We start from the raw sequence: 12,808 nt of genomic DNA on the forward strand, positions 1-12,808 counted from the left end.
TTGCATATAATTTGCAATATTCTTCAACCTTTTTCATAGAACTCATTCATCTCGGTTCCTGGAGATGGGAAGCCCAAACCTGTTACTTTATTTCACTGCAGCTTTCACTGGTTTTCCTGAAGTTATAGCATTTTGGAGTTCTCTGAGAACTTACACATCTGTTTTTGCTTCCCAAATAAGTAGATACTTTTCGATTGCTCTTAAGCAATTCAGGCATTCCCCCCCCCACCCGCCCTCCCGTGGTGCAATTTAAAAAAATAGCAGTAATCACTTAATTTCCCTCTTTCATCTGGCGGATGATGAGTTGCCAAGTCCAGTATAGAACCGGTTTTCTATCTGAAGTAAGTATGCGCGGTGTCGGGGGAAATTTTAAGAACCCAAATGGGAACGCTATACCGTTCAGCACTTGGAGCTAATCAATTATTCATGATAGCAGAGCTATTGAAAATTTGAAAATGAAAAGTACCAGGGGCAGACACGATAAATTTAGCCTGCCACTTGCGGAGAGCCACTGTCACCAATAAACCACCCTCCAGTTCAGGCCGGCTGCAGGACTGTAGTTGAAGTCTTCCCGCCTCGCGCAATGCTGGCCTCCAGATGCTGCCCTAGTCCTGCCGGCGCCGCACGCGTGACCGGAGCGCGCTGCCGAGCGAGGCCGGCTGGGGCCGGAGGGGGGCGCCCTGGCCAAGGGGAACGCTGCAAATGCCTCCTGCGCTGGCTCAGAAGACCCGAGTATTCGCAAGAGAGACTTTTTTTGCGCCGTCCTGTCGTCGCGTGCGCTTCGGGCTTTTGCCTACTCCAGGTCTTCTTGGGTGGGGGGCCCGGTGGGTGACGGTGCAAAACCTTGTCCCCGCACGGCGCTTGGGGCTGGATTGAGGTCCGGGAGCCGCGGCGCAGTCGGTTTAGTCCGGACTCGAGCTTCCCAGCAGCGCCCTCCCCCGGGGCGGGCCCTGACTCTCGGTGCCGCGACGAGTGGGCGGCCAAGAAGCCGGTGGCCGACTGGGCGAGCGGCTGCAAGGAGCGGTGAGACTGGAGCGGCCAGGCTGGTGCCAGGACGAAGCGGCCGCGGCGATCGGAAGAGAAACAAGGCCGGGGAAGGAGGAGGAAACAGAGCAGATGAAGGGGAGCCGCCGCCGAGGAAGGAGGCGGATCCTTTCGGCGGCCGCTGCAGCTGTTCCGGGACGCGGTCCAGGGAGTCTGCACGCCTGTGAGGTGCTGGCCAGGTAGCTCCCCACCCAGAGGGCGCCCTCCCCCGCCCCTCCCAGAGCGCCCGGCACGGAAGGAGCCAGGACCGCGCTCCGGGTGGCCAGGGCACACCGCACCCCGAGAGGGGCGCCCTTGAGCCGCGCCGCGGCGCAGGTTCGCTGGCCGACTTGTCCGCCCGCCAAGAAAAGGAAGCGCTGTCCCTTCCCGCTCAACCCGGTTCCCCACCCCTTGTACTCTACACCCTGCAGCGGGCGAGCGGCGCGGCCACGGAGGCGCCGAGGAGGGGCGAGCCGCCGCCGGGCAGCGGCGTCCCTTCGGGGGAGAGGGCGCCGGAGAGGAGGCGGCGGCGCGGCGCGACGCGGGATGGCAGCTGCTTAGCCCGGCGCGCGCGGAGCAGCCCCGAGCTGTGGCTGGCCAGACGGTGCGGCTGGGCGGGGGACGCCGCCGCCACTGCAGCGCGGCCGGGAGAGATGAGCGCGGAGGCGGGCGAGGGCATCACTTTCTCCGTGCCACCCTTGGCCGAGGGCGGCAGCTACCGGAGGGGAGGAGCGGCGGCGGCCGCCGAGGGCGAGGAGAACCAGCTGCCGCCGCCGCCACCGGGCAGCTTCTGGAACGTGGAGAGTGCCGCCGCCCCTGGTGCTGGGGGTCCCAGTGCCACCACCGGGAGCAGCGCCACCCGGTGCCGGGGCAACTCTGGTGGCGGAGGAGGCCGACGGACCACGGTGGCATATGTCATCAACGAAGCGAGCCAGGGGCAGCTGGTGGTGGCCGAGAGCGAGGCCCTGCAGTGCCTGCGGCAGGCGTGCGAGACGGTGGGCGCCACCCTGGAGACCCTGCATTTCGGGAAACTGGACTTTGGGGAAACTGCGGTGCTGGACCGTTTTTACAATGCAGGTGCGTGTGCAACCCCTTCCCCATCCTCCGCGGTCAGGGTTCACTTTTTCACAGGCCGCCGCAGGGGGAAAAATGTTTTTTGTTTTCTTTCCTGGGCAGGAAAAAATAATTTCTGGGCAGCGATCGTGCTTCCTACTTTTTTACTTCTCGCCCCATCTTAGAGGCAGCGAGCCGCGCTGCGTGACTGCTCCGGCCGGCCTCTCGCAGCTCTGGGGAGAGTGTATTTGTGCGAGAGTCTGACTGCCCAGCCACCGGGAGCCCTGGGGTGCGTGTGGTCCTCTTAGAGAACTTCTGATCTCGTGCATTGCAAGATATTTGCCCCAATCAGCCTTTCTACATTTAGTGTTTTGGTTTCTGTTCTGTTAGGTTTGGCCTACATTTTCCTTCTATATAAACCTGTGCCTGTTTTAGATGATGTCCTCATTTTTTCTGTGTACTTTTGAGAGTACAGAAATCATGACTTCTGCCACTCAGCCAGCTGCAGGCAGAGTGGATGTGTATGAATTTGCATGTTATGTCATGATCTTCCCAGCTCCCTTTACCTTAAGTTTAGTGGTTTGATTTCCCATCTCTTACCAATTTGAAGTTTTAAGTAATTACTTCCAAAAGCAACTTTGTAATTTACACTAAACTTGTGTGATATCTTTGTTAGGATTTTGGTGAAAGAACCAAGGCCTGTTTTTTATTACTCCATATGCCCTGATGGGCTGGAAAGTATATAATTTTAACATTGTTTAAAACACTGATATGCTATTTTAATAACTAAGATTAGATTGGTCATTAAAGTGTGCCCATTAAAGTGGTTGCTAGAATAATTCATGAAAAAAAAATCTTTTCAAACTATTACAGATTTCAGAGTGTCATTGCAATTCAAGTGACTGCAGCAATTCGCTATCTGTTAGCATGTGTTAGAGATGAAAGCATGTTATTGAAATTAACCTTTAGCACCCTGTACAACCAATGTTGAGGATATATACGTATTTATTTTTTTTATAAGTGGGGGCATAAGTGGTTTCAAGCAATAAGGTTCTTGCATTTGTGATCACGTAGAAGGTTTTATAATCCAATCTTGTTTCCAGTTCTAATTCTCTTCAGTCTCTTCAAAACACCTGAAGTAGGCTTGTGTCAGTCTTGGAATTCAGCCAAAGCTGAATATTTTAAGAACAAGAAGAACTTCATGTTAAGGAAGCCAGACTAAATAAACTAGGACTTTGGTTCGGGTATATTTTACAGTCTTGGTCTTCATAACTGGACATGAGTATAATATATTTTAGCTTGGTTCTTTGTGTGGCTTGCTTTTCTAAATAAGAAACATAACTTTTCTAAAAATTACAGCACTTTTATTTTTGGATTATAATTTGGAAGAAGTTTCAAAGAACTGAAAGGTATGTGAGGAAAACACCCAGTGAAATAATAAGCCTGTTTTTATTGCATTGATAGATTGGGTATTTTTTATAAAAGTAATCTTAAATTCTACGCTAATTTGAAAGAGTTTCCTAACAAGGCTCACGTACTGTTTATTCTCCAAATACTGTCTCTGGGAAAGGGAGAGAGAAAGATTAGAAGGGACCACACATTTGAAATGTATCTCGTTTAATCCTCCAAACAAGCCTGTGAAGGAAGTGCTTAGCAACCTTCTTAGATGAGAAAACCAAGGGGTCCATCACTGGCCCAAGGTCATAGGTAACAACTGGTTAATGGAGGATTTCACTTTGGGTGCCTGATTCTAAAAAGTCTGGCTTCGCCCTTGCTACCTCCATTTAGCTGGGCTGATTTACTCTCAGAATCAAGAGAGGGGAGCATCAAACTCATGTGACAGAGAGCTGGCAGGGACCTTATGAGCCATCTGGGTGCAATGTGGAATAGTGGGGAGGAGGACACGCTCTAGGAAAACCAGTGTTTCTGGGCCAGCTCTGTCCCATCCCACTGCTTTGTTCAACCTGGGCAGGCCCCAGTTTCACCCCTGCCTGTGACATGATCTCTGAGCTCTCTCATTCAGCATGAAGATGTTGAAGATGTGACCGAATAAGGATGGTATCAGTTTTGTCCAAACCCTTTGTTTTTCTAAACTGAGGGCGGCCAAGTTAGATAGCAGTAGAACTTGACTTCTGATTTCTAAAAGAGCGCTTGCTCGTCCTCTACCAGGGTTCAGCAGATTTTTCTGTAAAGGGCCAGATGGTATAAACATTTTAGACTTTGCAGGAGGTGTCTCTCACAACTCCTCAACTCTGCAGGTATTACTCAAGAGGAGCCATAAAGAGGACCTAAACAAATCATCGTGGCTGTATTCCAGTAAAACTTTGTTAATGGACACTGAAATTTAAATTTCATGTAATTCACAAAGTATTATTCTTTTTTGATGTTTCTCCCCCAACCATTGAAAATGGAAAAACCAATCTTAGCTAGCAGGCCTTACAAACACAGGCCTGGCAAGGTTTTGGCCCCATGCTGACCACTGCTCTGCATCCACTACCTCCACTCGAAAGTTGAACCATTAGGATATAGTGGGAAGAACATCAACCCTCAAGTTCCGTCTGAGTTTTCATCCTGGCTCTGCTCTGAACCACATAATTGTGAGTGAGGCCCTTTGTCTCCTTCAGCGGCCTATAAAGTTGACCAAGGATGGAAGTAGAGGGGGAAATTGAAGTAAATTTCTAAGATTCCCTCATGTAATCCTGTGAGTTTGAAAAGGGAAGGCAGCAGGGTGTGCGGGGACAGAGCATCGGAACAAGAGTTTCAAGATCTGGATCTGGTCCTGGTTCTTCTCTCATCTGGAGCAAGTAATTTAAAATCTCAGAGAAGGGTTGTAATAATTGGGTTCTAAGATTCCTTCCAGCCCTCAAATTCTGTACTTTAAAATTATGACAGTATTGATTAAAAAATGAATCACTTCAGTCCACAGAGATGAATGAACTGCTTGTATTAATATGTATCACGTTGCCACCTCCAGGAGCTCAGGGTCCATGAGAAGCGCAGATTCAAGTCCTGGTTGTGAGGGTCTATGCGGAATGCCTTGGGCTTCCAGGAAATAGCCTCTAGAATCAAACTGGGGAGTGGGGTTCAGAGGTGACCCCAATCTGCAATAGAATGGTAAGCAAGAGGGACTTAACAAGGGCCTCAACATTTAAAAAGGAATGTTGGTGTTCGAGCAGCTCAGCTTAATAGAATGAATAAGAACTTAAAGCTTCGTTGCATTTTTAGAAGCTTCCGCTATCTTTGTGTACTGGTATCTTTCTAAAGAATAGATTGTAGTTAAAGGTTTTCACTGATTTTCCCTATGTGATTATCGTTTAACGGTAATCAAGTTTGTTCTTTGACTACACTTGTCATTCTCTCTTTCATTCCCGTTCTGAGAGGAAACTGATGTTCTATCAAAGATTTTATGAAAATTCATTATACTTACGTATACAATACTGTCACTCAGAGATGGCAGTTGCCAAGCTAACAACACCCCTTCCCAGGCCCCTGCATTGTAGGCAGTAAATTTCTATAAAAGCTAAGAGATGTCAGTGATACAGATGTTAGTGATACAGATGTTAGTGATGCAGAACTATTCCATTCAGGTAGACAGACCCCAACTGGCAGGGTCTCCACATTTTTTAAAAAATGAACATTAGTTTTGTGAAGTATGGCTGGTATAGGCTTTATTATTCCCCTACTTTGCTTATGGAAAAACCGAACCATAAAGAAGTTATATTCGTTCATTCAGGCTAAATGATTCAAGGTTGCTGCTTAGATCCAGGAGCACACTTTTTCTTAGAAATAGTATTATAGATGGTGGTTAAATTTGGGACTAGACTATAAGAAGCCTTGTTAACTCAGTGTACTTGAAGTGTGAAACGCATTTATCTGTTTAAACATTCAGGAAATTATGTTCCTGCCAACCTAAAACTGGGACTTTTTTAAAAAGTTAATTTATTTTTGGTTGCGTTGGGTCTTCGTTGCTGCATGTGGGCTCTCTCTGGTTGCGGTGAGCGGGGGCTACTCTTTGTTGTGCTGCGTGGGCTTCTCATTGCGGTGGCTTCTCTTGTTGCGGAGCACAGGCTCTAGGCACGCGGGCTTCAGTAGTTGTGGCACGAGGGTGCAGTAGTTGTGGCTCGCGGGCTCTAGAGCTCAGGCTCCGTAGTTGTGGCGCACGGGCTTAGTTGCTCCGCGGCATGTGGGATCTTCCCGGACCAGGGCTCAAACCCATGTCCCCTGCATTGGCAGGCGGATTCTTAACCACTGCGCCACCAGGGAAGTCCTAAAACTGGGACTTTGAATACATCTTTCCCTGTGTTAGAATCAGGAACTTTCGCGTTCATATAGCTTCTGGTAGCATCCTGGCTGGATGTAGGAACATCACTTTGGATTGGTGGTGTTGAGAAGAGGGGCTCTGGTGAGGCAGGGGACAAAGGAAGGATTGGGTGGCTTTAGGGAGAGGAGGGAGGCTGGGCCGGGACGGAGGAGGAAGGATGCTCAGCGAAGGAGGAAGCGATACCGGCAGGGGATCCATAAACACTTTCACCTTCGTCCCCTCCAAACCTATTTATGGGGCTTGACTTCCAGCTGATGTAAGACCCAGGGACAGTGCTCTGCTCAAGGCCACCTCACTCCCTCTCAGGGGGCTCAGGATTGGATGGCTGCCTGCTTCCCCTTTCCCTGCCCCTAGCCGGAACATCGCCAGGCCTTTCTCTTAGGCAGGCTGTCTGTATTGCAATCTCTTACTCAGCCTTTCACCCAGTAGCAACAGTGGGTAACAGGAAGGAAACACATGGAGGCTGAAATTTTAAGAATTTAGCCTTTATATTTTCATCTCTATAGTGTTCCCGCCTTACTTGGGTTTGTGATAAAAGTCACCCATTTGGGCCATGTCACTGGACAGCCATCTGAACTTTCTGGGTTTGGTTCCGCTTGCTTCCAGCACAGCTCCTTAGGACTTCCAGTCTTATTTGATAACAAAACAGAAGCAAACATAACCTTTGTCTCCTCTCTATCTCAGACTGAGAAGTTCCTGAGAGTCTTCCAGCCCACTTCTGCATTTTCTACTTTTAAATCCAGTGAGGCTTTCATATACACTGTCTCATATACTTGGAGGGAGAAGTATACTTGGGTGGCGTCAGTATTTCCTAGTGGTTCCCATGAACCGGTTTAAAAAAATTGAAGACTGACATGAGTTTGTCAACATTTCATTTTTCCAAGTAAGTGTATTATAAAGAGAGAAAAAGAAAACTTGACAACCAGCCACCTACTGCCACGATTTCTTAAAAAGAAAACACATTTTTTATGTTGAATTAGGGAAGGCATAACCTTGGAATAAAGAATAGCTTTTTGCATACAGTAAATGTATGGAAAAATGCATTATTTATTATTATTTTTCCCATTTCACCATGATGGATGAAAACTTTATCATGCCAATTAACAGAGCAGTGTTTGAGAACCTCTAGTCTAAACCACCTTATAGCCCCTTCCTACCTCCAGTCACTGCTTCTTCACCCAAGAAACAAGCCTTAGCAAAATTATCAAAAGAGCAAACATAGGCAAACTCATAAAGAAAAAGTCTAGTTTAGGAAGGGATTAAAAAAAATATCCCAGTGGAGGCCCACTCATGGTTTTTCTCTGGGCTGTTGACTTTTTGCTGGCATAGCATTGCCTGCCCGCTGTGAGCTCAGAACACTGTGCTTCCTCTTGCTTTCTTGGAGGCGAAGTTAAAATTTTCCAAAAAGAGCTTTACTAGAAAATTGGAAAAAAGCAAAACGAAAAACAAAACTCCAAAGCACAAAAATGCATTTGTTTTTAGAGCACCCATTTCTTATCCCAGATAGTCAACTGCAGATTGTCACCACTGGTCCTGCTTCCCAGGCTCGTGGGATCCTGGTTTCTTGCTTCAATTTGGTTGCCTTTTGTCTGCTTCATATGTTCATCAGTTGATAGTTCAAGTTGGTTCCACCTCTAGGTGAAGCCTAATTATAGGCACACAACTTGGCCTTGTCTCACCAGTGGCCTTGGCTGGTGCCAGCCTTCTGGGAGTTCTCTGCTACAAGTCAGTTCCTCTCTGGTGGCTGCAGGGACTGTCCCTTGCTTCCTGTTTTGGAGGCCTGGTTAGAGGCCCGTTCAGTTCCTGTTTCTGGTTTGCAGGATAGAATTGGTTCACTGCTTCTTTGTGGAGCAGTGGGAGGTTGACAAGCACAAAGCCCAATGAATGTGCAAGTTTCCACCAACAGGCACCAACGGGTTCTGCTTTGCAAGTAGTTGCCCTAAGCGGACCCTTCAAACAGCACCCCACTCTGCCTGAAGCAAGGTGAGAGTTGAGACTATAGTAAATGAGGTGGGAGTGGGCAGTGTTGCAGGAACTACAGCTGTGTGAGTATCAGGAAGAAACCGGTAACCAGCAGCCTTGGGAAAGGTATATCTTGAAGAAAACAGCCTCACTGTCCCATAAACTGGATATAGATAAGTGGGGAAACTGGCTGTTTAAGAAAGATACCCCTTATTTTCAGGGAGCAAAATTAGATTTGCAAATTTTATTAATGTTATAAAAGAAAAATAGGAAAGCAAAGCAAAATTATAATTTATTTTAAAACCCACTGGTGATTCTAATATGTTGACTTCTTTCATTGCTTTAATATATTGGCTTTTATCTCTGGCTGGAGATGTTGACTTAAGAAGCTCATCAAGGGCTTCCCTGGTGGCGCAGTGGTTGAGAATCCGCCTGCCAATGCGGGGATCACGGGTTCGAGCCCTGGTCCAGGAGGATCCCACGTGCTGCAGAACAGCTGGGCCCATGCGCCACAGCTGCTGAGCCTGCGCTCTAGAGCCCATGAACCTCAACTACTGAGCCCACGTGCCGCAACTACTGAAGCCTGCGTGCCTAGGGCCCGTGCTCCGCAACAGGAGAAGCCACCGCAATGAGAAGCCTGTGCACAGCAACAAAGAGTAGCCCCCACTCGCTGCAACTAGAGAAAGCCTGCGCGCAGTAACAAAGACCCAACGCAGCCAAAAATAAATAAATTAATTAATTAATTTTTTTAAAAAAAGAAACTCATCAAAATATGTGTCAGATTATTGGAGGAGAGAGGGTATAAGACAAAGCTGATTTTTAAAGTCTTGTCTGATTATTCCAAAAAATTTTGAAAGTGAGTACTTACATCTTATGCTTTATTTTGTAATTTTGGTTTTTTCCAAAAGAAAACATAAAAACTAAAAGATACAGAACCCAGGCTACATTGTGGCAGTTTTCTTAGGGGGACGCAGAAGAGAGGAGAAAAAATTTAAATGTTAACAGCGTCTACTACTGAAAATCCTAGCAGAGCGCATCTGTGTAACTTGAATGCTTCAGAAGTTGCACAAGGTAACAGTAAACATTCCATTACAAGCAAACCATTTCTGTTACAGTAGGTAATCAACAATGGGCAAAGCAGTTGCCTTTGGTATATGATTCATGCAGGAAGGAAGTTATATTTCTTTGTACAGCAAGGCTTTATAAGAGGTTGTGGCCAATTATATTAGTATTTTCCAATACTTTTAGTCTCTTCTAAGAACTCTTAAGAAACAGAAACATGGAGGACAGCTACTCTAGTGAATTATCAGTGGATGTCAGGCCATCTGACCACTGACTCCAAACCATATAAAACCAGGTATTTGCCTAAGCCAGAGAATTCGCTCTCCTTTCAAAATCTTAGTTACCCCTATTTCTTATTTAAAAATCATCCCAAAAGAATTAAGGAAACCCAGGCTATTACATGTCAAATACCTCTTGATATCACATTCAAGTTTTCTAATAAGTTCATTGTGACAAGTGTCAGCTTAGAGCCAAGGCAACCCAGGACCAGGAGTGTGATTCCTGCTGTCCAGGGGCCACGGCAGCTTTTACCTCCAGCTAGGTATTTTCCAATTTATAGTTTGGTCACACTGGGGCGTAGGTGATTTTATGTTGCTAAATCAGAATGATAATGTAAATGTATATTGTTCTATGCAATGGAGTCCTCTTTTGATTATCTTATTTGCTCCAGAAAATAAATAGATGTGGCAGTGTAGTCCTCTGTCTTTCACAGTTGAGGCAAGTCCTCCTTGGAGAAGGGTATTTGACTTGGCCAGAATAAATCAACTGGTTGAGTAGGGAGTCGAGCTCACCTCTTCTGAATCCCAAATAATCCAGGGTTTTCCCCAGTATACTACAGAGAAAACCATGAAAAAAACCAGTAAGATAATAAAATTGGTTCAAAGGATAATTTGAAGAGCAGATATTACACACACACACACACACGCGCACGCAGACAATCAGGAATGCTGAAATGAATTTGCTAATAGATGCCAAACTGCTAATGTACTGTAAGGCAATTCTGTAAGTATGAATGTTGGAGTCATCTTTTCTATAAGGTGGAAATCAATTGTATCTCTACCAAACAATATTCATTTGTATCGCTGTGGACAAGTATTATTTATGTTACTATCAGTTTTATACAACTTAACGTTTATCTCAAAAGCATTATAAAATGGTTTTATCACTAGAAAGACAGTCAAAGGTGCTTTTTTTTTTTTTTAAATCAGATAGTTCCCAGAGGGTGCCTTGACCAGAAACAAGTCAGAAATACACCAGTGTGTTGCTTGCAGTGTCTGCAAACCCAGCTTCATTCATATACTAGGAAATCATCATTACTAACAGGAACTTCAGTAGTCTAGATCACTCCAAACAGGTTTATTTTTTGGAGGGAAAAAATGCATATAATATTTTAGAGGGCTGGCAAATTGCTCTAAGACTCCACACACCAAATATGTTACTTTGATCTTGTAATTTAAGGCAAGTCATACCCAAATGAACACCATGTGTTACTGAGTGCCAGGTGCCGTGCCAGTCGCTCTACATGCCTGATCTTATTCCATCTTTATGAGGCAGATAATGGCAGTGGATCAGTTTTACACATGGGGAAACTGAGACCCTGCAGAGTTATCCACTTTCCCAGTGCCACTTGGTAGAACCAAGTTTTGAACCTAAGACTGTCTGATCCCAGAGTCTGTTCATTTATAACTATGCTCTCCTGTCTCCTAGAAATAAATTTTCTGTTTGAGAACATTTAAATTACAGTCTTCTCATCAGTAGACATTTGTCGACTACTTAAAATCTGCAAGATTTCTTCCTAAGGTCTGCACAGAATTAGGTTAAGAGTGCAATTTCTGCCTTTTATGGTCTTAGAGTCTGCCCATTGAATTCACCAATTTAATGAATAATTATTGGGAGCCTACCACATTCAAGGTGATGCTCTAAGTAGTGAATAAGTGAAAAATCCAAGGGAATTTTTTTAAGGACTTCACAATACGGGTGATTTCATTGAACTGGACACGTGAGAACAGTGTTCATTACTGCTATAACAGACGTGAAAATGCATTGAGAATAATAATCTTACACACCTGTGAACTATGTGTTAAGCTCGTCACTTTATTTTTATATGAAATCAGGATCATGTTCCAAAATTATTTAAATAAATACCCAGATTTTATTAAAAACCTTTAAGGTCTTTTATAAATATTGACAAAATCTCATTAAATTGGCTTCAAGGAGGTACTGTAATTCTTTAACGTGGAAGAATTTTTTTATATAATGACTCATAGAAACAAGTGGAGTTATTACTTGAGACTTAGAATCTTTTTTCTTATATACTGTTTCTACAGTAGTGGAATTTGATCTGTATTTAAATTCTCTTGTATTAATCCTTTCAGTTTGTGAAAAAAATTGAGGCTATTTTAGGTAATTGCAACATGCCAACAATGTAGTATCAATTTAGGATTCCTTAGGTGTATGGTCCATGATAAAATTGTGTTGCTTGCTTGTTGATAATGCCTGGGGCCTATGTATGGTCCTTGGTTGACAGAAAATAGCTTGAATGCCAAGTTACTGAGTGGCTGGGCAAGAATGAAGACAGTAAACAAACGAACAATTCCATTTAGAGAATGGAATCTAAATGACAGACACGTATTAGACACCTTGTTGATGCTTGCAGAGCCATATCTGTGTTATGGTATACATAAAAATGACTAAGGTTGAAATCTGGGCTACCTTTGAACTTTCTAAGCAATATTATGAATGTACATTTTACGTAACCTTTGTAATTATTTTTTTTAATGTTTATTTATATTTTTATTTATTTTTGTCTGCGTTGGGTCTTCGTTGCTGCATGTGGGCTTTCTTTAGTTGCGGTGCGCGGGCTTCTCACCGCAGTGGCTTCTCTTGTTTCAGAGCATGGGCTCTAGGCACGCGGGCTCAGTAGTTGTGGCTCTCAGGCTCAGTAGTTGTGGTGCACGGGCTTAGTTGCTCCACGGCATGTGGGATCTTCCCAGACTAGGGCTTGAACCCGTATCCCCTGCATTGGCAGGCGGATTCTTAACCACTGCACCACCAGGGAAGTCCTCTAATTATTTTTGAGTCACATACATACAGTTGATGTATGTTAGTTCTACCAAGACAATTTCTAGATTTTTAGGAATTGGTCTTGGGAAACTAGCTTTGGTTGATCCACTGAAAATTCAGATCTTCAGATCTAGACAGTAGGATTTTAGCTTTTCAAAACTAACTCTTGGTCAGTTTACTGTTTACTATTTATATACAGTCAGAGTAAGAAAAGATTTCTAGACTATGTAGAGCGGCAGAATCTGGCTTTAAAACCTAATGTATCTGTGTGTGTGTGTGTGTGTGTGTGTGTGTGTGTGTGTGTTGCAAAACAGGGTTGGGGTG

At 44.9% G+C, this 12,808-nt stretch overlaps 1 protein-coding gene across 3 annotated transcripts in view; it reads left to right on the forward strand.

Annotated features, from left to right (window-relative positions):
• Positions 1-1,228: 1,228 nt before the first annotated feature.
• The window catches only part of MAP3K5 (mitogen-activated protein kinase kinase kinase 5), a 218,527-nt gene continuing 206,947 nt past the window's right edge, over positions 1,229-12,808 (forward strand). For 2 of the 3 annotated variants that reach the window (XM_068550870.1, XM_068550871.1), the window contains exon 1: positions 1,229-2,100. In XM_068550870.1, coding sequence (XP_068406971.1) covers positions 1,677-2,100 — 424 coding nt within the window. In that variant the 5' untranslated portion in view covers positions 1,229-1,676. The remainder of the gene's footprint in view (positions 2,101-12,808) is intronic. The other variant, XM_068550872.1, reaches the window with a different exon arrangement.

The sequence above is a fragment of the Eschrichtius robustus genome, chromosome 9 (genome assembly GCF_028021215.1).
Source record: "Eschrichtius robustus isolate mEscRob2 chromosome 9, mEscRob2.pri, whole genome shotgun sequence".
Classification (NCBI taxonomy): domain Eukaryota; kingdom Metazoa; phylum Chordata; class Mammalia; order Artiodactyla; family Eschrichtiidae; genus Eschrichtius; species Eschrichtius robustus.